Below are 26,738 nucleotides of genomic sequence, written 5' to 3'. Positions count from 1 at the left end.
TTATTAAATCCAGACATCAAAAGTAAAGTGGCTTCACTTCATGCACACTCTCTTCTACATCTTTGGTACACTGCAAAAACTCTAAATCTTTCCAAGAATATTTGTCTTATTTCTTGTCAAAATGTCTCATTTCTAGTCAAATAATCACTTTCCACTTAAAATAAGACTCATCACCTAAAAATTAACTTGTTTTTAGATAATTTTCACTTGTTTCAAACAAATTTTCACTTGAAATAAGTAGAATAATCTGCCAGTGAAAGCAAGTTTTTTGTGCTTGTAATAAGGAAGAAAAACTTGCTCCACTATCAGATCTTTCTACTCATTTCAAGTGAAAATATGCTTGAAAGAAGTAAAAAAAAAAAGTGTCTAAAACAAGCTACTTTTTAATGTGATGTTTCTTATTTTAAGTATAGTGAGATTTGTTTTTGACTAGAAATAACATTTTGACTAGAAATAAGACAAATATTCTTGGTAAGATATTTGAGTTTTTGCAGTGTAGCTATTAAAATACTTTATGCAATAGATTTCTACTGGTAAACTAGTAGAATATGACAGAGAGATAACTCTGTCAGTTACTCGTAGCTCACACCAGATATTTTATATGGAAACTGACCACTGACAGGCTCCTCATTCATGTGCTCCCTGGAGCTATTGAGGCATTAGTAAAGATAACAGGACCACAGAGTAGAGGATACATAGCTGTAATCCTACTCCATGCTTTCTGTGTTACTGTGACCTGCCTTGAGCAACACAATCTGAAATTATTTAAAAAAGAATTTCAAAGAGAACTTGAGACAGAAACTTCAGACAAAAAAAAAAATCTCAAAGAGGCCCCCCTGCCATTTAAGAGTCCCCCTCCCTGCTCCTTATCTCCCCCTCTTTGCCTCGCACCTGTCTTGTGCTCCAGTGTCAGCGAGGGAGATGGGAGAGGGGAATGAAGTCATGACAGAGTATAGAGCTGATCCCAGTGGGGACAGCTCTGTCAGCGAGGGAGAGCACAGGCTGCCAGTCAGCTCAGCTGTGCCACAGGGCTGAAAGTAAATACACGTCTTTCCTAAACCGTGGACGACGTGTTTGTGTGTGTGTGCGTTTCTCTTATGTTTGCGTGATGTGTGTATGCCACCTGTTACGCGAACACGACCCCGGTGCGCATGTACTAATGAGTATGCATTCTTGCTTGTGTCGGAATGTGCATGCGTGTGTATGTGTTAAAGTTTCTTCCTCGACTTCTTCCTCCCCAGACTGAAGGTATAATTGGATACTCGCAGCAGGCAGCAAAAAGGGATCCCTGTCTTAGATAATTATTGGAAGGCTTTGAAGTGTGACCTCCGGATGACTGCTGATACAATATATACGGATCATCTGAGTGGGCGGTATTTATAGAGTCAGTCAGACATGTAGCTAAGCTGGACGTCTGGCCAGCAGTATCGCAGTGTCAGTCATGACCTGCTGGGGCCAGCACACACACACACACACACACATAAACATGCACGTGCACATACCCCTGCTGGGACTAACAGAAATAGCAGGCCGTTAACAATTGGTACGAGACTCAACCCAGACCTAATGTGAATTTGAGTGTGTGATAAGCTAGCAATAAACAAGGTACCATGTTTTAATTGTACATGAAGTATAATCTCACACATCCTCCCACTCCAGTATTTCCAAACTTAATCAGTATTGTACTACTGAACGTGACAAAGGCCAATAAATATAGATGTTTTTTTATTTAGCACTGAACGGTTGAAACTGTACATTCTTGATAGAGCACAAGTGAAATATGTCAGTATTAGTCATGGAAGACCCCAGAATGCCTCCACTAAAAGTCTGCCATTTTTCTTTTGATAAATTCTTGTCCTTAAATTGCTAATACCACATTTCCTCCTTCGTGCCTCCTCCAGGGCCGTTGTTCCAGGGAGAACTGCAAGTATCTACACCCTCCTCCCCACCTAAAGACCCAGCTGGAGATCAATGGCAGGAACAACCTGATCCAGCAGAAGAACATGGCCATGCTGGCCCAGCAGATGCAGCTCGCGAACGCCATGATGCCTGGCACGCAGCTACCACCTATGGTGAGAGGACACACACGTATGAACACACTACAGCTACTGCCCACGGTGAGGTCATATGTAAAAGCTCACACATGTGCAGTTCTTTCACTCTCTGCGTGGCTCTTGCAGTCCTTTTTGCCATCAGTCCCGCTCTTTTCCCCTACCCAAAGCTTTTTTCTTTTTCTTTTTTTTTGTCAACATCAGTTTCATGTCATTGCCTTTGTTTTGCTCTCTTCCAGCCTATGTTCTCAGTGACACCGGGCCTGGCCACCAACGCCAGTTCGGCAGCAGCAATTGCAGCCGCGGCCTTTAATCCCTACCTGAGCCCTGTGTCACCAGGCCTGATGCCCCCAGAGATCATGCCCAGCACCCCCGTCCTCATGGCCTCCAGCCCCAACGTCGGCCAAGTCCCCAACGCTGCAGCTGCTGCAGCGCAGAAACTGCTGAGAACAGACAGACTTGAGGTAAATGAGGGACTGACAGAGAGGACCTAGTTTTCTCGGTGGGTTGTGTGGCTATAGGGCATATTATATGGCACAGAATCAAGTCACCCCTCGCAACAACAGTACTATGGTGGCCCTGAGAGCTCAACGCACTGCAGCTCAACAAAACACACACATGCAAAGACAGAAATGTGATGCAAATTCAGAAAACTCCTTCGTTAATTTGACAACACGTGCTGGAAATTCACATAGCACAACAGAAATGAGACACTAAGACAAGATGAACCAGGCTTGGACCTGTTTAGTGCCCAGTTATGACTTTGAATAACAGGTGTGTCCTAACAGGGCCATTATTTTTTTTTTCCTTTTAAGTTTTTACATTTTTGCCTTGGTTCCAAAAGTAAGAGTGAGGGAGAGAGAGAGTGAGAGAGAGAGAGAGTGAGAGAGAGACAGGAAGTTGAGCAGAGAGAGACAGAGAAAATGATATGTTGCAAAAGGCTCACGGGGTGGACGTGAACCCCGGGCCGTTGCGGTTAGGATTACATCTTTCGTGGTATTGACGAACCTGCTTACGCACCTCAAAACTTAATCTACCTCATCACGATCCAGCACAGTTTGTGATTTCGCACAGCACACCTCGCGAAATGTCATTCGACAAACACCAGAGATGAGCTTGAACTTGCTGAACGTTTATTTGAGTGGAGAGAGCAGTAACGAAAGCAAATAATGAAATAACACCGGCAAAGGAACATGTTCTTTCTAGTCAACATGAATTCAGAGAGTATGATATTGCTTGTGTCAGAAAAGTATTGTGGTCTGTCAGGGTAAGTCTGAGCAGAGAAATAACTGTCTCCCTCGTCTAGTATGACCGATACACTGCTGAGTTTAGAAAGACGCCATTGCTCGTTGATTCTGAGATACGGCAATAAAACGAAACCGTGCCAACGCTGCACTGGAAACATGAGAAATATCTCTGAATTATTTTGTGTCGTGGAATCTTTTATGATTTAAAAAAATATACGTATCACAAAACCACAAAATGGAGCCCGGAAGATGCAGTTTGAATGTGTTTTGTTTACGTGTATGTAAAAGTGTTTGGTAGAGCAGACTTCCTCTTTTACATCACATCAGGAAAAGCAAAAAGTGAAGTAAAAATGCAACTGTTTTTATGTTGATGGAGCAGACATTTCTCTAAATTTAAACAGAAAAGCATGGGGAAATAACTGCGTGGTGTAGCCAAGGCCAATGGATTCATGGTTAACTAATTTATAAGAAGGTGCTGCCCTCTGGTGTCTTACATATAGACTTTTTTTTTTTTTTAAATGTCTGAGCCTCACAATCTAACAAATACATCACAGTTCTTCATATAGAAAAAAAACTTAAAAAAAAAAACATTTTGTAGTTAGTCTGCATATAGTGTTGAACTTCCTCAGTGTAATATCCATCCACAGCCAAACACAGGAACTATGTTAGTATTAGTTATTGTTAAACAGGAAGTACATTGTATTGCTACGCAGTTGTATAGGTCTTGTGTTTGGTATGACAGGATATTGAGGAGAGGAAGGCTGCAGTAAGGGGAACATGAGCTTGTAAAGCATCTCAATCTACTTATTGCTATTGGACTGTAGGCCTCATGCATTTTTAAGTTTAATGGATTTAGGTAAATATAGTCTCACTGCAATGACAATGAATGCTGCATGATACATTCTGCATGAAGCGGCGAAACAGGAAATGTTCTGTAGGGAACTACTCTTGTGCTGTGTCCGCACAACTGTGCCTCAACTCTTTTTCATCGTCCTTCCTTCCTTGTCTCCAGGTGTGTCGGGAGTATCAGAGAGGCAACTGCTCCCGGGGAGAGAACGACTGTCGCTTCGCCCACCCCGCAGACAGCACCATGATAGACACCAACGACAACACCGTCACCGTGTGCATGGACTACATCAAGGGTCGGTGCTCCCGGGAAAAGTGCAAGTACTTCCATCCGCCCGCCCACCTGCAGGCCAAAATTAAGGCTGCCCAGCACCAGGTGAACCAGGCCACAGCCGCCGCGGCCATGGTGAGCAGTCTGTACAAGCAGGGTCACACTCATTCACGCCTACACAAGAAGGGCTAAGGAGCAACTCTGAGATAGTTAAATGTACATTGTCGAGGCTATCTGTTGTAAATGAAATCACCCAGCAGGGAAAATGTTCTGTGGGCTCATACTCATATTCGTGTTTGAAACATGTCTCACCTTCCTGGTTGGTATTAAGTAGCTTTTCAGTTCTGCTTTGGCCAGGTCAAATTTTAAAGGTCTGCATGTTGGTTTGGGTGAAAAAAAAAATCCTCAGGGGTGGATGATATGAAGAAGGATCAGACAATGGCACATTATAACTGAATGTTATCGTCACTATTATTCTTCCTAATGTCAGAGAAAATGTCTTGTTCCTTGTTCATCTCATCCAGGACCACAACCAGAGACTCAGTTCCTCTCTCTTTCTCTCTCTGATGCCCTGGTCTTATTTGTGTCTCCATTGTTTCTGTGCTTCCTATCTATTACTTCTCTTCCTCTTGACATGATTAAAAAAGGATTCATTGTGGCTGTCAGCCCTGTTTCACAGTAACAGCACCGTGAATAATAGTACAGCCACACTCGTCTGTTGATCACCGTGTTCTCGTCATGCTCTTATTGACATAGTGAAGCAAGGAGCTTGGGGTGAATCATTGTAATGTGACGCTGACTACGATGTGCACAGTGAAACAGAAACTTGTGAATTGTGCCTTCATGTTTTCTGTCCAATATGATTACTGATAACCACTTAAAGTATTGATTGAATAATTTTCTCATCGCTATATTCACCCATCTTTGTGTGACAGTAACTAATGTAGATTAGTAGTTATCGTTGATTATTGATGATCATTTAACTGTTGAGCAGTAGAGCTAGTGTCCACACTGTGCATGCCTTAGTCCTGTTATCCCCTTGTATATTGCATTCCAATGATTTGTTTTTTTATTTGTTTTTGTTTTTTCTCACCTATACCCAAACTGCACTGCTGCCCCCATGATGCACCTCTGCTTGCTGGTTTATGTTAATGCGCTTGAACCCCATTGGCCCATTGCCATCATGTGCTCGCTGCCTGCTAATTAAGACTCAGTCGGCTGTCAAATCACTGAAGCGACCCCTCGACGCAACCTTTGACCTGGTACTATGACCTTTCACCTTTTAGCTTGGCATGTGGCTTTGTTGTAGAGCAGTGTTTTAACCAAAGATACCTAGCTATTTTTGTTGTCGTTGTCTCAGTGCAATGTCTGTTTTTTCCTCCTGTTTATCTGTCATTATTGCCTGTGATAAAATGATTGTGGCTTTCAGGGGGGTTTAGCTCTCATCCAACACCAAACAACTTTTGTCACATAGAGAACGACCTCAGGCACAAATTCAAGTGTGGAATTTGTGATGAGGAGCCACAATCAATTCATCACCCGTTGCCTATTTAACAAAAAAAAAAAAAAGTCAGCGAGAGCTAGGGAAGAAGCGCTTCTATAATGGTGGCATGGCTTCAGTCTTACGTCCAAGTCAGTGGTCAGTGTTGTGGAGCAGCTCAGTCAAATGTGTGCATGTCTGTGTTGCTAGTGCATGTCAGATGGATAAGGGTGGGGCTAAGAGGAACAGTCTTTAAAAACCATTACACAGGAGTGATCCCACCATAACAGATGATTTACAGTTCAAATGATAGTTCACTCCATCATCAGTTCTTGTCTCAGATATTCAGACCTCGGGAATGGCCTCATGCCAAGATAAGATCCACACACAGAGCATTTTATGGTGCAAATACTGACGGCTGAAATATATTTTTCGACATCTGACTCGCGTTGCTTGGCCTGAGACCATTTTTGACCTTTGTCTGAGAGTGAACCATCACTTAAACATGGCTTACCCAGTTTATCATGGAGCTAGCAGTGCAGCCTCCCTTTCTCTGTGCTTCCTACTTGTTCCACCTCTTGTTAGCAGCCTTATTGTTTTGATAGTTAATGCTTGCTTATGTTGCATTTAGTCAGCCTTAGAAATACAAAGTTAATGAGTCCAAGTAAGCTTCCTGATAAAATAATAAATATATTAATGCTTGTTAGCCAGTAGCTCGAGTAGGCACCATGCTCCTGCTTGTGTAGTACTTGTGTCAGACTGCTGCTTGCTTGCTACTGATGATATGATAAAATTGTTGTTGTTGTACACACAAGGATGTTGTGATGCTGTTCCTCCAATGTCCTCTAACGTATGTACCTTTTTTTGTTTTCTTTTTTTGCCTCTCTCCAACACACCCTCTCTCTCTCTTTTCCACGCACTTCTCTCTCTCTCTTTCTATCTTTTTTTTCTCCCCCCTTCTTTCTCACTGACCTCCCTCCCTCCGTCTGGCCGGGCAGGGCATCGCCCCTAGTGTCATGGCTCCCTTGCCAAAGAGGGCAGCCCTGGAGAAGGCCAACGGGGCCTCTGCCGTATTTAACACCGGCATGCTCCAGTACCAACAGGCCCTGGCCAACATGCAGTTTCAGCAGCAGGCAGCTTTCCTCCCATCAGGTATGGCTCCGAAAGCAAACCACCGCTAGTTCTCTGATCACCCAGAGGATGCCTGGATCAGTCTAACCTGGCTCCTGCTTGGCTGGGGTTGGGCAAAGTGGTAGACTACAGGACAGAACAGTTCATTGATTGCTACTCTTCAGCTTTATTTTCTTCACACAGAAGACAGGTGTGAAGGTAGTCAGCTGTAAAACCTTTAGATTTTATTAGGGTTGAACATGAATATTTTAAAGTGCAGTTTTAGAGCTAAAATGCTTTAACAAATGCTTTGTATGGCACTGCATGGCCATTAGATTTTGAGAACATAGATTAAGTCTCTGCCTACTAATTTCCTTAATATAACTCCACCACACTCCTCCTAGCACATGTAGGCTGATTGAGGAAGGCATGGACATTTGTAAGAGAAAAAGAGAGGGCTTTTTTTCTTTTCTTTTTTCTTTTCTTTTTTTTTTTTTTTACAACCTTTTTAGATTAAAGTGTCCATGGTGTGGTCACTCATGTTTTTATGAGATACCATGGTTGGGGCTTTGGCTTGGGCTGGGTTGATTGGGGCTGAATGGGTTGATAAGTGGTATCTTTGCGCCTCGAACAAACAGCAATGCTGCAGAGTCTGGCTTCTGTACACATCTGCTGTTCTTCTCACTTCTGTCTAGAGTGTGTATATAATGTTTAATGCTTAATAGTTACAATCATAACTGCACTCTCACTCATGGTGTATTACACATTCATATGCATTACACTTCAGACAAAAGTTTAGACTCTCATTTGATTAACAGATTTCCTCATGATACGTTCACCCACTTCGCCTTTTCCAATCACTGATGACTGTGTCCAAGAGATATTAACCTTTTTTTCCCACCTTATCTCTCCCCTCACTCTAACGAAACCTTGTGATGGGCTGTTTTGATTTCTCTTCCCTACCCAATCCACTTCCTGTTGCACTGCATGATGGGCAGGCTCAATATTGTGCATGACACCTGCAGCCAGTGTTGGTAGGTTCCAGCTTTCCTTCTTCAGTTATCTGTAACTTCATGTCTGTGACTCACGCCATCAAAAATCTAACTATCCAGTTAAATTTACAGTATTATATCTCTGGTGACATGAGAGTCACTGTTTTGGTTGTGTGAAGACAACCTTTTTTGTGATGTGAGTCATAAGGAAAGACAAATCTTGTGAAATGCAAATGTTGTATGTGACCTGTATGATAGCTGCTCACAATAATAAGTTTAATTGACCTTTATTTTGTTCATTTCTCTGTTTACTTACTGGATATAGCTTGACCACTCTCGTTCTCATGCTGTTCTAAACTTGGCTTTTGGCTGGTCTAACCTGACACCAATTGAAAACCCTTTTTAAAACATTAAAAACCTGAGGGAGTTCAATTAAAACCTTTCCCGTCATCTCCTCTGCCATAAAGACTCTATTCTTAAGACTCACGTCATAGTAATTTTCTACATGTGTTACTTTCTGTAGCACTTTTCAAAGTTAGTTCTCATGCAGAGCATTTGTCATTAAATTCCTGAGAAACAGACAAATGTGGAAGCAAAATGCTGCTGCGACAGCCACGCTGTGTCTCATCCAGTGCTCAGATCACAAGACATCTTATCAGCGTCAGCAGAGGAAAGAAAGGGAACCGGTTGAATCGAACGCCCTCTCTGACTCCCTCTCTCTCCTTCTCCTACCCCTTCCCCCCCGTTTGCCTGGTGTGTATGTGGCTACACTGCTCCTCTGTGTATTTTTGCTTACATGATTTTCCCTCCAAAAAAGTTCCCATGATGCACGGTGGTAGTCCAGGCACTGTGTCTGCAGCCACCACATCTGCCACAAGCGTTCCCTTCGCAACTGCCTCCACCAATCAGGTTTGCACCTCTACCGCCTCACTCACTCACTCACAACCTATCTATCTATCTATCTATCTATCTATCTATCTATCTATCTATCTATCTATCTATCTATCTATCTATCTATCTATCTATCTATCTATCTATCTATCTATCTATCTATCTATCTATCTATCTATCTATCTATCCTAATCTTCCCCCCTCACCTCTGTCTTTCAATGCACATGGGCAATCTGGGGATGCTTGTGTCTTACAGCGAGGGGTGGGCTGGGTAAAAGGCGGTACTCCCTCTTGTTGGCCTACACCAGAGTCCAACATGTGTACACATATCATACTTTACTGTAACATGTTTTGAACTTCTTGTATCCATTATTTACAGTAACTATAATCACCATATTCTAGCTTCATACATTATGTAGATGATCTGTCTTTTTGGAGAAACATACTGTATTGCTTTTACTGTAATGTGTGTCCTCATTGTAACCTCAATTTTTGTCCTTTCCCATTTTGAGGACTCTTCCTTATCAAAGTTGACTACCAACGAATACATGCAATTGGTATGTATGAGGTAGTTTTTTTCACATTTTTTTAGAGCCATTTGCACAGCTTGTGCAACAGTCGCTATCTGTGCCCTTTGGTGCTTGGCTTTTTTTTTTCTTTCTCTTTTTTCGCTGCTGCTTCCAGCACGTAAAGCATAGCTTTACCGTGTTCCTTGTGTTTACATAAAAGCTGGACATACTCATTATCAAAGCCAGAAAAGTTCTAAAATGAGCCTGTAGGAAGACAAGTGACATTTTGTTTCAGCTCTGTTGAGGGATTTTACTCACAGTCAGTCAGCTACATTATACAACATCCTCATACCAGAGAAAAGGTTTGTTAGGATGAATCACCATGTTACAACAGATCCATGACCAGTTTTCTGCATTTTACTGAGGTGTGCAGGTCAACAACATGGAGGACTTAGATTTGCATGGGGGAGCCACCTCACTGACAGTTCCCCTCTGCCCCACTCATCTCCCCCTCCCCTCAATCCTCCTCTTCACCGCCCTGCTGTCCAGAAGTGTCTGTTGATTCTTGATGACATGTCATGTCTGAATGAACCATGCCCAACTGTAGCCAAATTGCTTCTCCTATCTTGCCATCTTTGTCTTTTTTCAGCAATGAGCTCATCGTAATATGAGAGGATGTGGTTAAGATGTGTTGATCTCAGTACGTTTTATCGGCCAACGTCCACTTTGAGTTTCTTTCTGGTGCTTCATTTGACCCGTGTTTGTTTTCTACCCCCCAGATTCCAATAATATCTGCAGATCATCTGAGTAGTCACAAGTACTTGACTCAAATGTAGTTCCTCTCAAGAACAGTGAGTTCCTATTTCAGTTCTTGCAATTCTTCTGTTATTCATTGCAACATTTGTTACTCCGTTTTCATCTGTAGTAAATTTTAGTTATAATACAGAAATATTAGGGTTTTGTTTTTTTGTTTTTTTCAAGTGAAATCCTGTTATGTCTTACAGATCAAATGAATGTGTGCTGGCACCGTCCAAGCCAAAAGAGTTCAGCCTTTATGTACATAACCTTCAGAATGTCAAGCAATGAGACAAGGAGGGTCTGCCATCTCTTAGCCGGTCCACAACGATGGTCTCATCACACACGTAAACATCAAAGGTGCAACACATGATCTGTGCCATCTTCCCACATATCAATGTAAAGAAGAATTCGTTGTCAAATTCAACGTCCAGCTGAGAGAAGAGGATATCTTGGTGCCGGGGGTCAATGTGTCTCCCTGCGGTGGGAAACGTTCACGTTACACCTCTGTGTCCGACTAAATCATAGCACTCAATTTCTTCTAATTATGATCATTACTGCACGCACAGAAGGTCAAGAGCGTGGTTGCATGAGGCAACATCCAGTGCTGGTACGTTAGTAGACCAAGATTTTTCTTTCCTTTTTATTTGTTCTGCTTTACTTTGTTTAATTGATAGCCATATTTCATAGTTTACAAGTGAAATGCAAACATGCACCTTGAATTTGAATTGAGATCTGAAAGGCACAATGATTTTAACAGGATTTTTTTTTTCGCCAAAAGAATTAGGCATGTACAGTATTGTGTTTTTACGGCTACTAGTGAAACTAGATGTTGAAATGAGGGTCTTGGACATATGAATGTTCTGGGTAAACCAACGTACCTGTGTACCTTGAAAGCACAGCCAGGCTAGCTTTTCTCACCTTGTCATGTGCCATCAAGGCCATACAGCTAAAACCAGAGTGTTATCTCAGCAGTGTTATTTGTTTACCGAAGGTAAAAGTTTTGTATGGCTCTTTTTGTATTGTTTTGTTTTCAAGAATCTCCATTGAGTGTTTTTATTTTTTTTTTTTTTTTAACTTTAATCTAATTAATCAGTTATAGAAGTGGGGTTTTTTGCCATTATTTTGTTTTAATTTTAAATTTATTATCTTTTAAAAATCAAAAATGGATGGTTTTTCTAAAGTTTGTCATACCTCTTTTCATAGACTAGTGTTGTTTTTGTTTTTTGGGATTAAGTTGTTGCTCAAGTCCATTGACTCTAAAGCCTGGTGAAGTAGAGGGTGTAGCTTCAAATAACATTGTGTTACCTTGTTCCCCCTCTTTTGAAGAGGGGCGACTCTCAAAGAAGCACTGTTGAGCCACGTGTTGATGGGAATTTAAAACAACAGACCCAAAGGTCTATTAGGTCATTTAAACCACATGTGCACTTGAATGATTGTTTGTCTGATCACCCTGTTTTAATTTCACATCCCATCGTAAGCAAAACTTTCATTTTTGAGGAAATACAACACATTGTGCGACTCTGACTTGTATTTCAGGCAAAACATGAAGGTTTTCATTCACGTGTAGATCTGACTATGGAAACCAAAGCACAGTTTTTTCTCTCAATCGTATTCATAAAGGGTTATAGAAGCATCTCTCAAGAGGCTTGAACAGTTGAGGAAGCGTGTTCATCATCTTTCATTCATCTGTCAGTTTTTACGATCACTTCTTTTTCTGTTTTCACAGAGGTGTGTAGTGTCTTTACCGATTGTAATGTACCTAACAAAGCCTTAGATTACAATTAATGGGTCCCAGCCCAATCAAATGTACTTTCAATCACCATGCAGGTAAAGAACACCAATGATGTTTTATAGTTCTCTCACATGCCGCTTATGATCTTTTTTTTTTGTTCATTCTCTCTATGTAAAAGTAACAATTACTCTTAAATTTCATTGAACTTATATGTTATGTACTACTTAAGGATTTGAATCTATTTGAGGTATGTAGTTGTAGATTTTTCTTTTTTTTGCCTTACTATATATTACTTGACAACATTGATATAGCCGTTGTAGATTTTGAGGTAGTATGACATTCATAACTTTTTCAAACCATATAAATGATAATGTGTTGAGTCAGTTTTAAATATTCACTTCATTCATATAGCTGGATGTCTTTTTCAGTTGATGTTACGTTATCACTTAACTTTGTTGATGAAAGACTTTTTTGATACAAGGAATGAGATCAATTAATTTGCTGCCACTGCAGCAACATCTCTGAGTAGATAAAAAAAACAAAAACAAAAAAACTAATGTTTTAACCAACTTAAATTTTCCTTGTAACATGTCAAGATCATGTTTGAAAATATATTGTATGGAGATATAGATTGTCCATGTTTTAGAGTAAAAATTATTTTCTACTGTATCCATTTCAAAAAGATATGTACTTTTGTTTGAATATTTCTTAAGTTTGCCCTGAATGTCAGGCCAAAACGAGCAGTGAGATTGACGGGTGTCTGGATGTTCGGTCGACAGTGAGATTAGGAGCGAGAAAAGCAAAGACTTTTCCAGACTGGAGAAGTCCAAAATGCTGCAGATGATGAGTTCTAACCTAAGGGACGAAGGTTGACTTTTTGCACTTCTGTATATAGTCAAATGAACAGAGAAAAAAATGTGTATCATATTGAGATATTATTTTGAATAAAAAAAAATATCTATAATTATAAGGAATTTTGTTAGATTAATTTAAATTCTTAAATTAGAAGACCAGCTAAAAAATTGCTTGCAAAGAAGGGCACTAGTTTCTTGGCCAATGCATTCAGAGAAAGCTATGCGCTTTTTGTCTTATTTTATCAGTGGCTAGTATTGCCAGGGAATGTTGTAGGGGAACAGATGTCCCCATGTCACGCTAACTCCACCCCTCTCATAGGATGACACATCCAGTGATGTCCATATATCATTTGTTGGACTTGGTCATGCAGTATTGCTGCTCCCATGGTACAGGTGATACATAAAACTATCAAGACTTTGTATTCTATTATAGTTTGATTTGACTGCATGTAAAAGTACAAACATGTATACAAAAGAAACTGCATAGTATGTAAGGAAAGATAACACACTCAGACTACAAGATACACAGTAATATGTTTTTTTTTCAAATGATACATACAATAGATAACATCCACAGTGGGGAGAAATAATACTTCAAAAACAAGTCATCTTACTCTTGTGTGATAAAATATTTTTCCAAGCAAACATATTATTTAAAGAATGATAAAATATTAGCACTCATCCACCCCGGATACTTTCTCATAGCCATATAATTACAGCCGACACTGACTCACGGGACGTTGTTCCTGCTATCATATCTGTGCACTCAGCAGGTGAAGGATCACCACACCAAATGTGTATTTGGCAAATTAGTCCTTGAAAATGAATGTAACAGTCGCCACACAGCGTCAGCATTGTTTGTGACGTGCGGCTGCTGTGTTGGTGCTACAGAACCAAAGCACCATTTTCTCCAAATCAGATGTTCAGTCTCCTGGCTGGAGCCAAGGTTTGTCTTCCCTGCTGGGGGCACATGTACGCTTTGACTGCTTTTTACTTGTAAGTGCAACCATCAATTATGTATTTGCTAACAGTTGCCACACAATAATGTACTATTCTGTCTTCAGATTTGTTTATGCACATTTTATTGTTGCCATAATTGACTCTTGCTGTATTGATGAAAAAAAAAATCTGAATAAAACAATATTTCATTTGCTCATGCAACAGTTACGTGGTCCCTGCCTCTGTGTGTACTGGGTGTGTGTGGGTGAAATGAACACATAGCTCTGATCAGTGAGTGTCCCACTGTTACAGTAAGATATGCAAAGTGATATTATCTATCAACACACAAAGATGGATGCCCTGTTGCTGGAACACTCACCATACAAGAACTATCTATTTCCAATATTTTGCTAGTTAATGTATGTAAAGGGGACAGACCAATTATCTATGTATTATAGATGTATTATCTACTACAGTACAGTGCCAGCAGACTGGAGCAGCTCCTCAGAGACTGATACATGACACAAGTGCAAGGTTAAACTGTGCTCAGGGCAATTTTCATGAGCTTGTACAGAATTATGTGGGTCAGAACTGATGATAATTTTTTTTTTAAAGAAAGAAATCACATGTCGATAACATCACAGGGTCACCCCCTGCACCCAATTTTATATGTAGCTAGCCTATACATTTTATAGATTTATATGATTTTATTTTCAACATCAGCAGACAAACACTTCTTTTTTCAAAAAATATGATGCATTTGTCATTGATGAAACTCCACAATAGCAAGTAGGATATAATTAGCTCCACCTGAACCAACTACAGCAAAACTGCTCTGAATACATGGGTGCACCAGTAGTCCTGATCTAATAATATAATATGTAATGGTTTAATTGATCTTTTAACCCAAGTTAAAAAATATTATCTCTACCAGACCAGCTGGATTATTACCCTCCTAACCCACTGGAGGGCCCCTGTGTTGCTGAATCCCCACAGATACCTAGAGAGAGAGTGTGTGTGTGTGTGTGTGTGTGTATTGTCCATGTGTGTGGAGGTATGTGAAATGAAATTGGTTAATTGCTTATTGTGCTTATTGAATGACCTCATTAATCTTCTTATCCTACTAATACATTAAAAACAGAATGCAGGAATTTTAGTGGAATTAGCTCTTAAAAAAATCTACGTAACATGAACACAGTATGTAAGCTGTATTCCTTTCATGTCAAAATCGTATGCAGTAGTGCATAGTGCATGGGTTCACACACAGGTCATTTGGGTGCGTCTTGGATGAAAAGACCTGAATGCATCACTTTCCCTCAGCTCCACTGAACTGTATCTTGGGCCTTAAGTGTCCTAAAACATGCAGTGATTTGCATGATCAGTCCCTGCTCCGGCTATCATCATTTGCTTTTCATTGATCCAGAGTTCAAGGCCATTTCCAGTGTATTTTTATGAGTGTGGCGGGTGGTGATCTGAAGAGACTAGAGGCCACAGTGCAGGGGAGTCACTGCACAATAAATAAATACATAAATAAATGAGAGAAAAACTAAAAAAAAAAATAGTGAGATGGATTTGCCCGTTCAGCTTGTAAAGGTCTGCATCAGTTCTGTTGTGCATTCAGATGATGATGATGATGAGGATGAATATCTGCGTGAAGTGAACAGCAGCAGTGGTGGTTTTGTTTGTATCACAGCAGAAGATCTGATCACACACACTGACAGCAGCCATTGGGATCTGGAGTTGAGTGAAGTTTCCCGTCAACAACAAGCATAATGGGTAAGTTGCAGTGACCTAAGGATAGTGGCAGGGCCGTTGCTAGGAATTATGGGCCCCCTGAAAGAATACTAAAGTGGGCCCCTGATTTTTCCAATTTTTTTCTTAGACTACTTATCATTTTTTATTTAGCCTACTTTGTTTTGATGCTAATGCAGCATTGCTATGAGTATAAATCAGGATCTTATGCAGAATAATTCAGTCATACAAAGATTAGACTACTGGGGTTTTTTGTGGGCCCTACTCGGCGCTGGGCCCCTAGAATTATCATCACCTTTCTCCCCTATACAACGGCCTTGGATAGTGGGCATATACCCTTGTCTAAGGGCAGAGGATGTTGTTATGCCATGTAAAGCCCTTTGAGACAAACTGTTTGTAAAAAACGGGCTATACCTTGCCTTGTTGAGAGCAATGAGGATCGTGATGTTTTAAGGTCAGAGGTCACGCAGACACACACACACACACACACACACACACACACACACACACACACACACACACACACACACACACACACACACACACACACACACACACACAGTCAGTCAGTCAGTCAGCTGCTGAGCTCTGGTCGAGGTTTTCGGGTGACGGCTCCTTTAAGAAAACGGAACTGAGCCTCGGCGTTTGACGCGCTGAGGATGTGGGCAGGAAACGCCATGCAAGAGGAGAGGAGCGATCACGCTTCCAAGCACCGTTGCACAATGCAGTCCGATCAAAATGCGCTTTAATCCACCACACTGATGTCCAGGACCGGTCGTTCTCGTCGGATCCGTGCTCCTCCGCGGCCGTCACAGCGCAGCAGCAGCCTGGGAAGAATCGCCGGCGTGGGATTGGCCTCGTATCCGAGCGAGAGCGCAGCCTACCCAGCCTGCTCGGCTTGAAAACATCGGGGCAGGTCAGCGGGTGGGAGAGAGAGAGAGGAGGCTTCGTCGCGGAAAAAGGAGGTGTCTGCCTTTTCTTACCCCCCCCAACACCACCACTACCACCCCACCCCACTACCAACACAACCACCACCACCACCTCCTCCTCTTCTACCACCACCACCACCACCACCACCCCCGCAGCCATGAGGGAGTACAAAGTGGTTGTTTTGGGGTCGGGCGGAGTCGGCAAATCCGCGCTGACGGTCCAGTTCGTGACGGGCTCCTTCATCGAAAAGTACGACCCCACGATAGAGGATTTCTACAGGAAGGAGATCGAGGTGGACTCGTCTCCGTCCGTGCTGGAGATCCTGGACACGGCGGGGACCGAGCAGTTCGCCTCCATGCGAGACCTGTACATCAAGAACGGGCAGGGCTTTATTTTGGTCTACAGCCTGGTGAACCAGCAGAGCTTCCAGGACATCAGGCCCATGAGAGACCAGATCATCCGGGTGAAGAGGTACGAGAGGGTGCCCATGATCCTGGTGGGAAACAAGGTGGACCTGGAGGGGGAGAGAGAGGTGTCTTCCGGGGAAGGCAAGGCGCTGGCCCAGGACTGGAACTGCCCGTTTATGGAAACTTCAGCCAAAAATAAAGGATCAGTGGACGAACTGTTTGCAGAGATAGTCAGACAGATGAACTACTCAACTGTCCCCAGTGGTGGCGACAAGTGCTGTTCGTGTGTCCTGCTCTAAAAAAAAAAAAGAAAAGAAAAAAGGAAAAAAAAAACAAGAGCAAGAAACGACACAGAACAAAAACATCCGGGCTGTATTTGAGCTTCTAACATGTCCTGCAGGCATTTATTTGGTTTGTTTGTTCGTTTGTTTTCGCAAAAGTATTCTCTCTCTCCTCACACTGTTGTCTTATTGTTGCACATAAACGAAAATCGATGACGACAACAACAACAACAACAACAACAACAACAACAACAACAACAATCGATTAAGTATATTAAATAGTCTGGAAAAGTGTTTACATGACAAAGTACTTGAATGTTTTGGGGATTTTTTATAGCTTTGTATATGACACTTCTCTGGAAATGTGCCTCAATGGGAATGTCTTATTGTGAAACCTAAGAGACACGTGTTTTGTTTTTGTTTGCTTTTATTTGTTGAGTTGTACTGTTACATCTTCTGGGCTGGGTCCATCTGTCTTGGAGATTGGTGGTGGTGGTGGTGGTGGTGGTGGTGGTGGGGGTAATGGGGGTTGTTGTTATTGCCAAATCCCCAAGCAGAGTTGGGATTGGTCACTTCCCAGGCCTTTTGGGGCTGAAGATGGAGACCTGCAAGTATTTAAAAAAATCTCTCATTATCGTATCAATCACCACTCAAGCCTTGCACAGGTTATTCAAATCAAATCCCAATTTAGTGCAATCCAACTACTAAGTTACTGTATTTGACGCTGTGGACTGTGGTGGAGTTGTGTAACGCCTACATATTTTTTTAATTTTTTTTTTCAAACCCCCTCTAAGGTCTGGTGAAAGTGGATTTATCATGGAGCTTGCACTTAGCCGACATTGTCCCTCCTTAGTGTGCACAAACAAGGACCTTAGTGCATTGCTGTCGCTGCATGGGGAAAATGCCACATGACCCCATGTCAAGTGCCTTCCTAAGAAAACTCCTGTGACTGTGCCAACTGATGAGCCCTACTTCCTCTGCAGTGCGTCTTGATGGCAATCAGAATTTTACAGCAGTTTCAGTATAAACTATCTAGTTTCATTTGGATGTCAAGAGTAAGAAGCGCCTCCTCTTTGTTTTACTGTCAGGAAGCTACGCTTGCAACAGACCTGCCACCTGCCGTTGCAGGGTCTGGTTCAGGCCGTTTCTCGAGGTACTAGCCCAACAAGAACATTTTGGTTCAGTGAATGGCAAGCCATGTCTGTCTGTATTAACTACATCTTGTTTCTTTTCTAAAACAAAAAAAAATGTGACAGTTTTGACTTACTGTACCTGTAATTCTCCCTTTGGAAAAAATCTTCTGCCATCCACCTGTCAGTTTCAAAGACTTGTAATACAAAATGCATTTTACGTAACATTGTGTGCTGTGATTGTCTCTCCTGGTAATGCAAGAGGTCTAACTGGATGAACACAAGTTTTAGTGTTGAAACAAAGTTTCCAATCAATCAATAGAAAATCAGAAATTCATAAAAAATATATGAAGAAAACCTTTTCCAGTTTCAGATTGAAGTGTGAAGATTTAATACTTTTTCTTAGTAACATAAACTGAGTCACCTTGCATTTTGAACAGCTGATTGCATAAAATGGCTAATTTAAAGATGTCACCATGAGCTCTGGAAACTTGTGATGCATATCAAATGCCTTTGTAAGAGACTAATCAATTAATCAAGAAAAAAACAGCAAATGGAAAATTATCATGTTTTTAACACTTTTCTCAGTATTTAGATATAATGATAATAGATCTGGCCTCAAAATGCTATATTTGACATTTGGCCTTCAACAGCTAGTTAGCATGATAAACTAAGTGATCACAGCCACTGTGGTTCAGCAGAATAAAAGCCATCTCAGTCCAGTTGTTTGGTTAGTGGGTAGGGTTTCCAGTAAGTGTGTTCGGCTCTTCCCGCCGCATGTTTTCAAGGCTACAGAGTGCAGAACAGAGAGGGCTTTTTGTGTCTGCAGCCAAGTTCAATCAGCCATACATACTGTAGACTGGCATTTGGTAAGCTGCTCCTCAAACTGGCCAATGAGAGTCTACCACAGAGATTCAAGGTCAGATTACCAAATTCAATGTAAGGACATGCTTTCAGTATTCAAGTAGTATATAAAGGCAGTGAGTGCAGCAAAGCCCTCTTTGTTTGCATATTGAGCATCTTCAACTTTAAAAACTTTAAAATCAAACCGGATCTACCCTGCCCTTAGCTCCATCCTTAACCCTAATGCTAATAATAACCCCGAAAACAGGAAATTACACAAAACAAGTAGTAAGGTGGATGTATCAAACTGATTTAGTATCTGGTTTTGTGGCAAGTGGTTAAACGTGTGAAAAATGAGGGCTTCTTGTCATGTTCTGAGACACATAACGTAGCCTACTGTATGTGTTTTATTATTTCAAACAAATTCCCTCCAAAACCTCTCAGATGTTCATTTCAATCATCGTTTGTCCAATAGGTTAAAAAAATATGGCTAAGAAGTGTAAAACCGTTGCTTTTTCTTCTTTCCTGCTTCATGAATCATCTCACAACCATTCAAATGTATTAACATCTATGGGTACCAGACTCTCAGGCCAGGCTGAACTGATACTAGCTCCACCTCAACCAGTAACAACAGGAAAATGCTGCTTATGCACAGAAGCATCAGTATTAACGACAAGACTCACTCTAATGAATCTCACATTGGTTCCAAGTCTGCTGGGCACCATTGTGGCTAAAATCGTCCACATCTACACTGATCACATTAATGGTGTGTAACAGAGGGATTCTGTAACAGATTTGATAACAACACTGGAAACAATGGTAACAGCTGGTGGCACCAGGAGCGGCACACTGTTGTTTTGACATAATGATAAGATAATGTGAAATGAATAGTTGTGATGTTTATGCTCCCAGCTTTTATAACAAATACAGGAGGAAATACATCAATTCAGTTATATTTTGCATTAGCAAGATTCTGGCCTTTTTTTTTTCTACAACTGTATAAATTCCATGAATATACAATATACAAATGTCTCTACATTTCAGAGCTGGAAGTTCGCCTAAACTCAGACACCTTCTGCTTACTACCGTATTGCACAAGCCCTACTGTTCGTCCTGAGTTTCGTAACATGCCTGGAAAAGAACAGGCACAGCAAAGCCCAGTTCAACCTTTTTAGTATAAAGCCTCCATGCCTATAATCTGTTGCTACATAGGCATTTCATCGCATGCAAATTTGTCAACCACACCACAAATATACGCTTATGGTAAATGGAGTAAAGGAAGGGTGGATGACAAGGCACTTCCTGTTGCGGTAACTTCACCTCAGATGTATAAACTGCAAAAACAGAAGTTCCTCTTAAAACACACGCAGAAATTAACTGTTTGCACTGACGCACTTTATCTGTCCTCAGGTGCCCATGACACTGGACATGACCTCAGTCCTGTAATGCTCAGGGGCCGTTTCTCATTTTCAACCCGAGCAAAACCTCACACACTCATGAAAGCATATCAAAGTTCAGATGAAAATGAAAGAAGATGAGAAAGATAAAAAGAGAAGAAAAGAGGCACAGAGAGGGAACAAGATGAATAGATGTCACTTGTGCATGAAGTGACTCCATGTGATCTGGTTTGCGTGATGCAGCAGGATCACATGACTCTGATTTACAGTAGTTGTAATGGCTGGTTATCTATGAGCTTGAGCTCTAAGCTTAGTATGGACACATCATATTATCTCCCTTAAAAAAACAAAAAAACACTGCAATCCTCCAAACACTGCAGCCACCACCTTCCAAATCTCCTCCGCTAGAAACCTTTCTTGAAAGGTCTTTATGCCCTTATTATTGTTAAAGCACTGAACCACAGACAACTGTGACAGCTGACAACCCACACACTCAGCCTGACCCCAGCGGTGCAAATGGGTTAAACCCGTGAGAAAATGTCAACCGAGAAAGTCCCCTCTCATTTTACTGTATGTAGCTGTGCTTGACTTTCACAATAAAAGTGGATGTTAAACAAAAAAACCCAAACATGATAACAATTCACATTTACAAGAACACTAATTGAACTGTATTCTTTATTTACAGTGACACTGACACAGCTTCTCTATAGTTTCATCTTAATGACATAACAGCAGAGTCAATAAACATATGGAGGGTCAAGCATAGATATGTGCTTCCCTGTCATTACCCAATATCCGTGTCAACTTTAAAGGAATACTTCAATATCTTGAGTCTTGTGCCTGTGCTTTAAATCAAAGCTTGACATTTGTGCAATGTTTTACAGTTATGCTAAATTAATCCTTCACTTTATAGCGCCTTTGCTGTCCAGAAGTTGATGAGAGATATCCTTAAAAAAACGAAACAAAAAGGAAAATCTTATTGTGCTTTTACTGTAGATGAAAAGTCTAGAGGGTCAACAAAGTAGGACTGATCCTGGGGGTGTCACAGATGTCTGAACCAAACTACACAACTGGTGTAGATAAAAACTACAGTGCCCAGCTGTTTAAGGAAATTATTTGATCTAAAAAATGACCCCTACATATTGATGATCTCTTTTACTTCAGTTAGTACTGGAAGACGACTGTTGGTTTGAACAGTATGTAAAAAGTTACACTTTATCCTTGAATAATGCTTTATAACAACAATATTTAAGGATTTTGTTTGAACATTGTTCTTTGAACTTGAGCATTTATTCTGTTAACACTTTAATGGTGGTGCTTTATGCAGAACAACAAGCAAGACATAAGACAGAAACCAAGATAAGAGGTTACAAGAAAGATTTACCGCACATGATAGAAACACACACTTCCGAACTCTCACCAAAGACAAATACCAATCACTCAGAGTTAAGTGAAACTATTTGCACATGATTATCCGCAGTGTTACTCCATTTTGAGGGTCTGATTTTTCGAGCAGCATTGCTTTTCTGCCTGCAGGAGTCAGATTGTGTACAAGTGTGGATGACTCACTCCGGTCTCGGAGGGAAGAGTGAAGAAAAGACCTCACATATCCAGGGACTGAAATAGACTGAATGCTCTGCGTCTGCCTCTCACACTGCACACTGAGTGGGAGGACGCAACAGACACACAGAGGTGCTCTCAGCTCCCCCACACTCATCCACCATTTTATCAGCCTCTATACTCATACCATGTGAATGACTAATGGATGTACCTGTGTGAACATGATTCACGTATGTGTTCATGACTGTGTTTGAGAGGCTGGATGTTACTTAACGAGGAACATGTATGTTACAGACTTTAGACTTACAGTTATTTAAGTGACTTTCCCACATCATCTGGATGCTGTATCCTCAACATCCACAAGAGGGCAGACGGGTATAATACAGAGAGAGATAATAACTCATTGAGTCCTGGCATACCAGAACATTTGCTTTTAAGTATTTTTTTTAAACATATCACTTCACATCTACATATTGTAGTTTAAGTATCTAGTGCATATGGATAGTATCATAGGTCTAAAAATTATTTAAACTTCACATCACATCAAATCGTACCCAATGTGAACCCTTGTATGGGAGGTGAATAGGTGAAACATCCCCAAAAAACGAATGTGGGACAAAGAAAATATTTGGGACACCCATTACCAGTGAGAGGTAGTCTTGATAGATATCAAAGTTAAATAAATGAAATAATAGAAATAAAATTTCCTCACATATGCTGGGGTTTGCTTTCTGTCAACAACATGGATATCAAACCCATGACCATCAAGACACATTGTACAGACAGAGCTAATCAGATGGACGCATGATATCTCCCTCTCCTGTGAGTGTATGTCAAGAGTCAAAGGTGTCCCTGATGCCGCTGCAGGTTAGTGGGTAATGGCTCTGACTTTGGATTGGAAGGCTTGGGGTTATCCCACACAGGGCTAGTACTGTATTTTGTGGGAAGAAGAAAAAGTGTGGCCTTTGACGCTCAGTATATTATCGTCCCAGTCTTTGACAGTAAAGTAGGTTATATAAGAAGGTGTATAGACTTCAGCATAGAAATGTTTAGATCAAATTAATGCTTTGAGTGGAAAGTTTACACATTCTTTCAATTGTACACTTTTAATGGGTATTATGTATATGATGCAAAGAAAGACGACACCTGTGAAAAAAAAAAACCTTGTGTTCATGGTGAAACCAATCTGTTAATGGCCTAAGGAGCTATGGTAAATGCCAGATTAAATATTTGAGAGAACTTGTTAAACAGAATGCACTAATGAGAAAATCTTCCCAAGGGGTTACACAAATAGATTCCAGCATTTTCACATTAAGTCATAACCACCACTATAATTAAATTAACCTGATGAAACAAATTACTTCCAGGGGCACACATTAACAGTCCTGAGTTCACCACTTCATCTCTTTTATGTTGATAGAAATTCAGAAAAGAAAACATGACATCACATTAAAATAAACTTGATATAAATGTAAAAGTGTTGATTTCCTTTGTCTAGTCATCTGTTGGTCGTGTTGGTGTCCTGACATCTATCGCCACCTACTGTTTCATACATCATACAGTCACATTAAATTCCCAAATCTTTGTTCTGCTGCCCCAAAGAGCTGTAGTGCTAGTAAATATACTCTACTCTCCAGGTGCAAAACACTCCAGATATTAGCATATCAAACTTTGTGTCTGACTCATTTGTTTTGATTTACTTCAAAATGTCACCAAACTTTGAATATAGTATGGTAATGTTTAGTTATGATTCACTAGAACAATGGAAAGAAACAATGGAAGAGGGAGATTTGGAGTAAGCCCAAACCTAGAAGCCATGGTCAAATTAAAGAGGATCACTTCACAGAACCATATTTCACATTAAACTTGGGGAGAAGTCAGAGGTCCTTGTGTGCACAGTCGAGATCCGGTAGGCTACCTTGCCTCTGGCGATTGAAATAGGCAGACAGTATAAGGGTAACCCTGAAGAGCAGCGTTTATGTGTTTTGTGTAATCTTGATATTGTTGTAGATGAATTTTAATTTCTGTTTTAATGCCGTCTGTACAATGAACTGAGTAGATCTTTGTTTGAAAAAGTTCAGGCGAGGAATCCTGACTTATGAATAAAGAATGGAGATAGAAGGTCCAGGGGAGCAGGGGAACTCAGCCGGGGCATGGAGGGGTTTGAGGCAGAGTGACATAGCCTAGCAGGAAATGGCTAGAAGACGGTAGAAGGTAGAAGACAACAGTTAATGGCTTCGTCGTCATTATTACCAGCCACACCATCCACCTGCATCAGCAATGTGGCATTTTCTCAGCAGCAATGGAGTTGATGATTACTGCAACACAAGAAAAGGTCAGAAGACGGTTCACAGTTGCTGAAGTTGTCTCATACAGCTTCTTGATTCATGAGTGATTTAAAGCAGCTGGAAACATTACCAAGTGTTACGAACAATTCGGCTCAGGAGTGTGGTGAAGATCTGGATGAGATGAGCTGCAGGTGTGTCAAACTGCCAGCGCCACACCCATGTCAGGTGTTAGACACACACACACACACACACACACACACACACACACACACACACACACACACACACACACACACGGAAGAGTAGATAGATAGATAGATATAACTTTATTCATCCCAAAGGAAATTATTCGGGAAAAAAACTCACAGGATACAAAAGGAAAACACCAAACACCAACACCGTCATAACAGCTGGAAAACCCATGTGCAAAGAAGTAGTCTTAATATCCACAATGGTATTGCTCATACAAATAGTATAAACTGCTACCTAATTTTTAACAAGCAAAAGACATTCATAATTTATCATTTAAAGTATAGAATATAGCAGTATTTCTGTAAAGTAACCATAGACAACATCACTCATATTTCTTGCATAGAGCATTGTTTGCAATTGAAATACACCCCACGATATCAAGATCTATGTTAAGGTTTGAAGCCACGCCTATAATGATTATAGAATCTAATGTTTCCTTGATAGACAATTGTTACATGAAAGCTCAAAGAGTTGATCTGAAAATCAGATCAGTCCCAAAGACTGACTGGTTTACGTATAATTTCAGAGTCTGTATCGAAACTGAATGTCCTTGTTGGGGTGCAGGGATCCAAATCCCACTCGTTGGACGTCACTTCCAAATATCTCCTCATCGGGATTCTTCAGCTCAAACTCAAAGTAGACCAACATGAGGAAAACAAACTGTTTCAGCGCACTGGTGGCAAAGAAACGGCCTGGACACATGAAGGCCCCGGCACCCCAGGGCATGTTGTAATACTTCACCTTCTTCCCTGCTTTGTAAAAATCTGTTTTCTTGCTCCCATCTGGATTCAGAAAGCGATCATATTTGAATGAATGTGGGTCTGGGTGGATCTCTGGGTTGGTCTGAACAGCAGTGTAAGGAAGCATGCCTATTCTGTCACCCTTGCGAAGGGAGTATTCACGCCCGTCAGCCATCTTGAGGGTCATATCCTGGAGAACAGCTCTGGTGAGGAGGGCTGCAGTAGTGAGTCGGAGGGTTTCTTCTATAGCACTGTCCAGGACGGGTGTTTTCTTCATCATTTCATAGGCCAGGTTGACTAAAGGACCACCCCGTCGGACTTCCTGCCCCGACTCCTTTATAACGTTATCCAACTCCTCCTTCAATGCTGCCATGGCTTCAGGGTGTTTCATGAGGAAGAGGAGCAACCAGAATGCAACGGGGGCTGTGTTGACCAGAGAGGCCCACAGGAGCACAAACATGTATTTATCTACCATTGACTCACTCACACCAACTTCTTTTTTTGCTTGACAGAGGTCCAACACAAAACAACTGATGTTGTCCCTGATCTTGACCTTCTGTAGTGACAGAGCATCTGTAAAGAATTCTCTCAGTCTCTTTGCTTCCAAACTTTTCTGTGGTGAGAGGGCCCCATAAGCCAGATTTGGGAAGAATTGGTCAAATGTATAAAACTGGTGAAAAAATGCCTCTGATTCAGCTCTGTCTTTCTCTTTGGCTTTCTCCTCACTTTCTTCTGATGTGCTGGGCACATTACCAAACAGAGATAGGTAGACAGCTCTAGAAAGAAAATTGAAGCTGAACTTAAATAGTCCTTTCTCTACCCAGGTGTTCTGGTCTGCAGCGTTGTGCAACATCAAGTTTTGAAAATTAGCCATCATGGATTGTGTCATTATCTCAAGTCCGTTCCCTGTGAGGTGTTTGTTGCTGGACAGGTGGATAATGCTATGGTCCTCCTCTTCTTTAAAAACATAACCAAACACCCTGTTTATCAGTTGTGTTTGGACCTGCCTTGTGTTCAGTTTTTCTCGGCTCTCCTTAGCAACTTCTCCGAACGACAGGGGATCCTGAAGAAATGTATAATAAAATCCTCCCAGCTGTATTGTGAATACATCACCATGCTTTTGCTGCATCCTCTGTAGTAATGTTGAAGTGTTCCTACAAAACTCTAGGATATGACCCAGCCAAGGAATGAGCCCCTTGTCCAAAGGAGGTTCTCCTGGACGCCGCTGTCGAAACACCCCAAGAAGATACAGCCCTCCAATCAAGGCTGCAAAAAAGCTGAGAAGAATTGGCAATAGTAGTTCCATGTCTGATTCCTCTGACTGCCACACAGTAATTTGAGGTATTAGCATCATTGGAGACACTTTTGTTCCTCCCTTTTGTGTGGAATCCCCTCCAGCTTTCTGGGAGGTGCCTGATCAAACAGTTTTATTCGCATG

The 26,738-nt window shown here is 41.2% G+C and overlaps 3 protein-coding genes across 52 annotated transcripts in view; 2 read left to right on the top strand and 1 right to left on the bottom strand.

Moving 5' to 3' along the window:
• Positions 1–13,942, top strand: part of mbnl1 (muscleblind-like splicing regulator 1) — a 42,592-nt gene extending 28,650 nt beyond the window's left edge. For 4 of the 50 annotated variants that reach the window (XM_085803751.1, XM_085803752.1, XM_085803750.1 and 1 more), the window contains 9 exons: positions 1,902–2,072; positions 2,291–2,515; positions 4,311–4,550; positions 6,894–7,047; positions 8,004–8,039; positions 8,815–8,906; positions 9,401–9,445; positions 10,177–10,248; positions 10,402–13,942. In XM_085803751.1, the coding sequence (XP_085659877.1) occupies positions 1,902–2,072; positions 2,291–2,515; positions 4,311–4,550; positions 6,894–7,047; positions 8,004–8,039; positions 8,815–8,906; positions 9,401–9,445; positions 10,177–10,233 (1,020 nt within the window). In that variant the 3' untranslated portion in view covers positions 10,234–10,248; positions 10,402–13,942. Of the gene's footprint in view, positions 1–1,901; positions 2,118–2,290; positions 2,516–4,310; positions 4,551–5,623; positions 5,678–6,893; positions 7,048–8,003; positions 8,040–8,814; positions 8,907–9,400; positions 9,446–10,176; positions 10,249–10,401 lie in introns of all 50 variants that reach the window. The other 46 variants (XM_085803759.1, XM_085803761.1, XM_085803758.1 and 43 more) reach the window with 27 other exon arrangements.
• Positions 13,943–16,559: 2,617 nt separating this feature from the next.
• LOC146970479 (ras-related protein Rap-2b-like) lies at positions 16,560–18,445 on the top strand. The gene has a single exon (XM_085804011.1). It carries the CDS (start codon positions 16,560–16,562, stop codon positions 17,106–17,108), a length of 549 nt encoding a protein of 182 aa, XP_085660137.1. The 3' UTR covers positions 17,109–18,445.
• A 6,637-nt stretch (positions 18,446–25,082) lies between these two features.
• Positions 25,083–26,618, bottom strand: LOC146970478 (5-beta-cholestane-3-alpha,7-alpha-diol 12-alpha-hydroxylase-like). Its single transcript, XM_085803958.1, has one exon. The coding sequence runs from the start codon at positions 26,604–26,606 to the stop codon at positions 25,083–25,085; it is 1,524 nt and encodes a 507-aa protein (XP_085660084.1). The 5' UTR covers positions 26,607–26,618.
• Positions 26,619–26,738: the final 120 nt, after the last annotated feature.

Source organism: Trachurus japonicus, chromosome 17 (genome assembly GCF_045865225.1).
Source record: "Trachurus japonicus isolate A0001 chromosome 17, Traja_1.0".
Lineage (NCBI taxonomy): Eukaryota > Metazoa > Chordata > Actinopteri > Carangiformes > Carangidae > Trachurus > Trachurus japonicus.
The sequence above is the reverse complement of the archived record's forward strand: the minus strand, read 5'-3'. Positions and strand labels throughout refer to the sequence as shown.

Bases quoted from the DNA above. Each gene is read 5' to 3' on its own strand.
- LOC146970479 (XM_085804011.1), top strand. From the start codon at position 16,560: ATGAGGGAGTACAAAGTGGTTGTTTTGGGGTCGGGCGGAGTCGGCAAA.
- LOC146970478 (XM_085803958.1), bottom strand. From the start codon at position 26,606: ATGGAACTACTATTGCCAATTCTTCTCAGCTTTTTTGCAGCCTTGATT.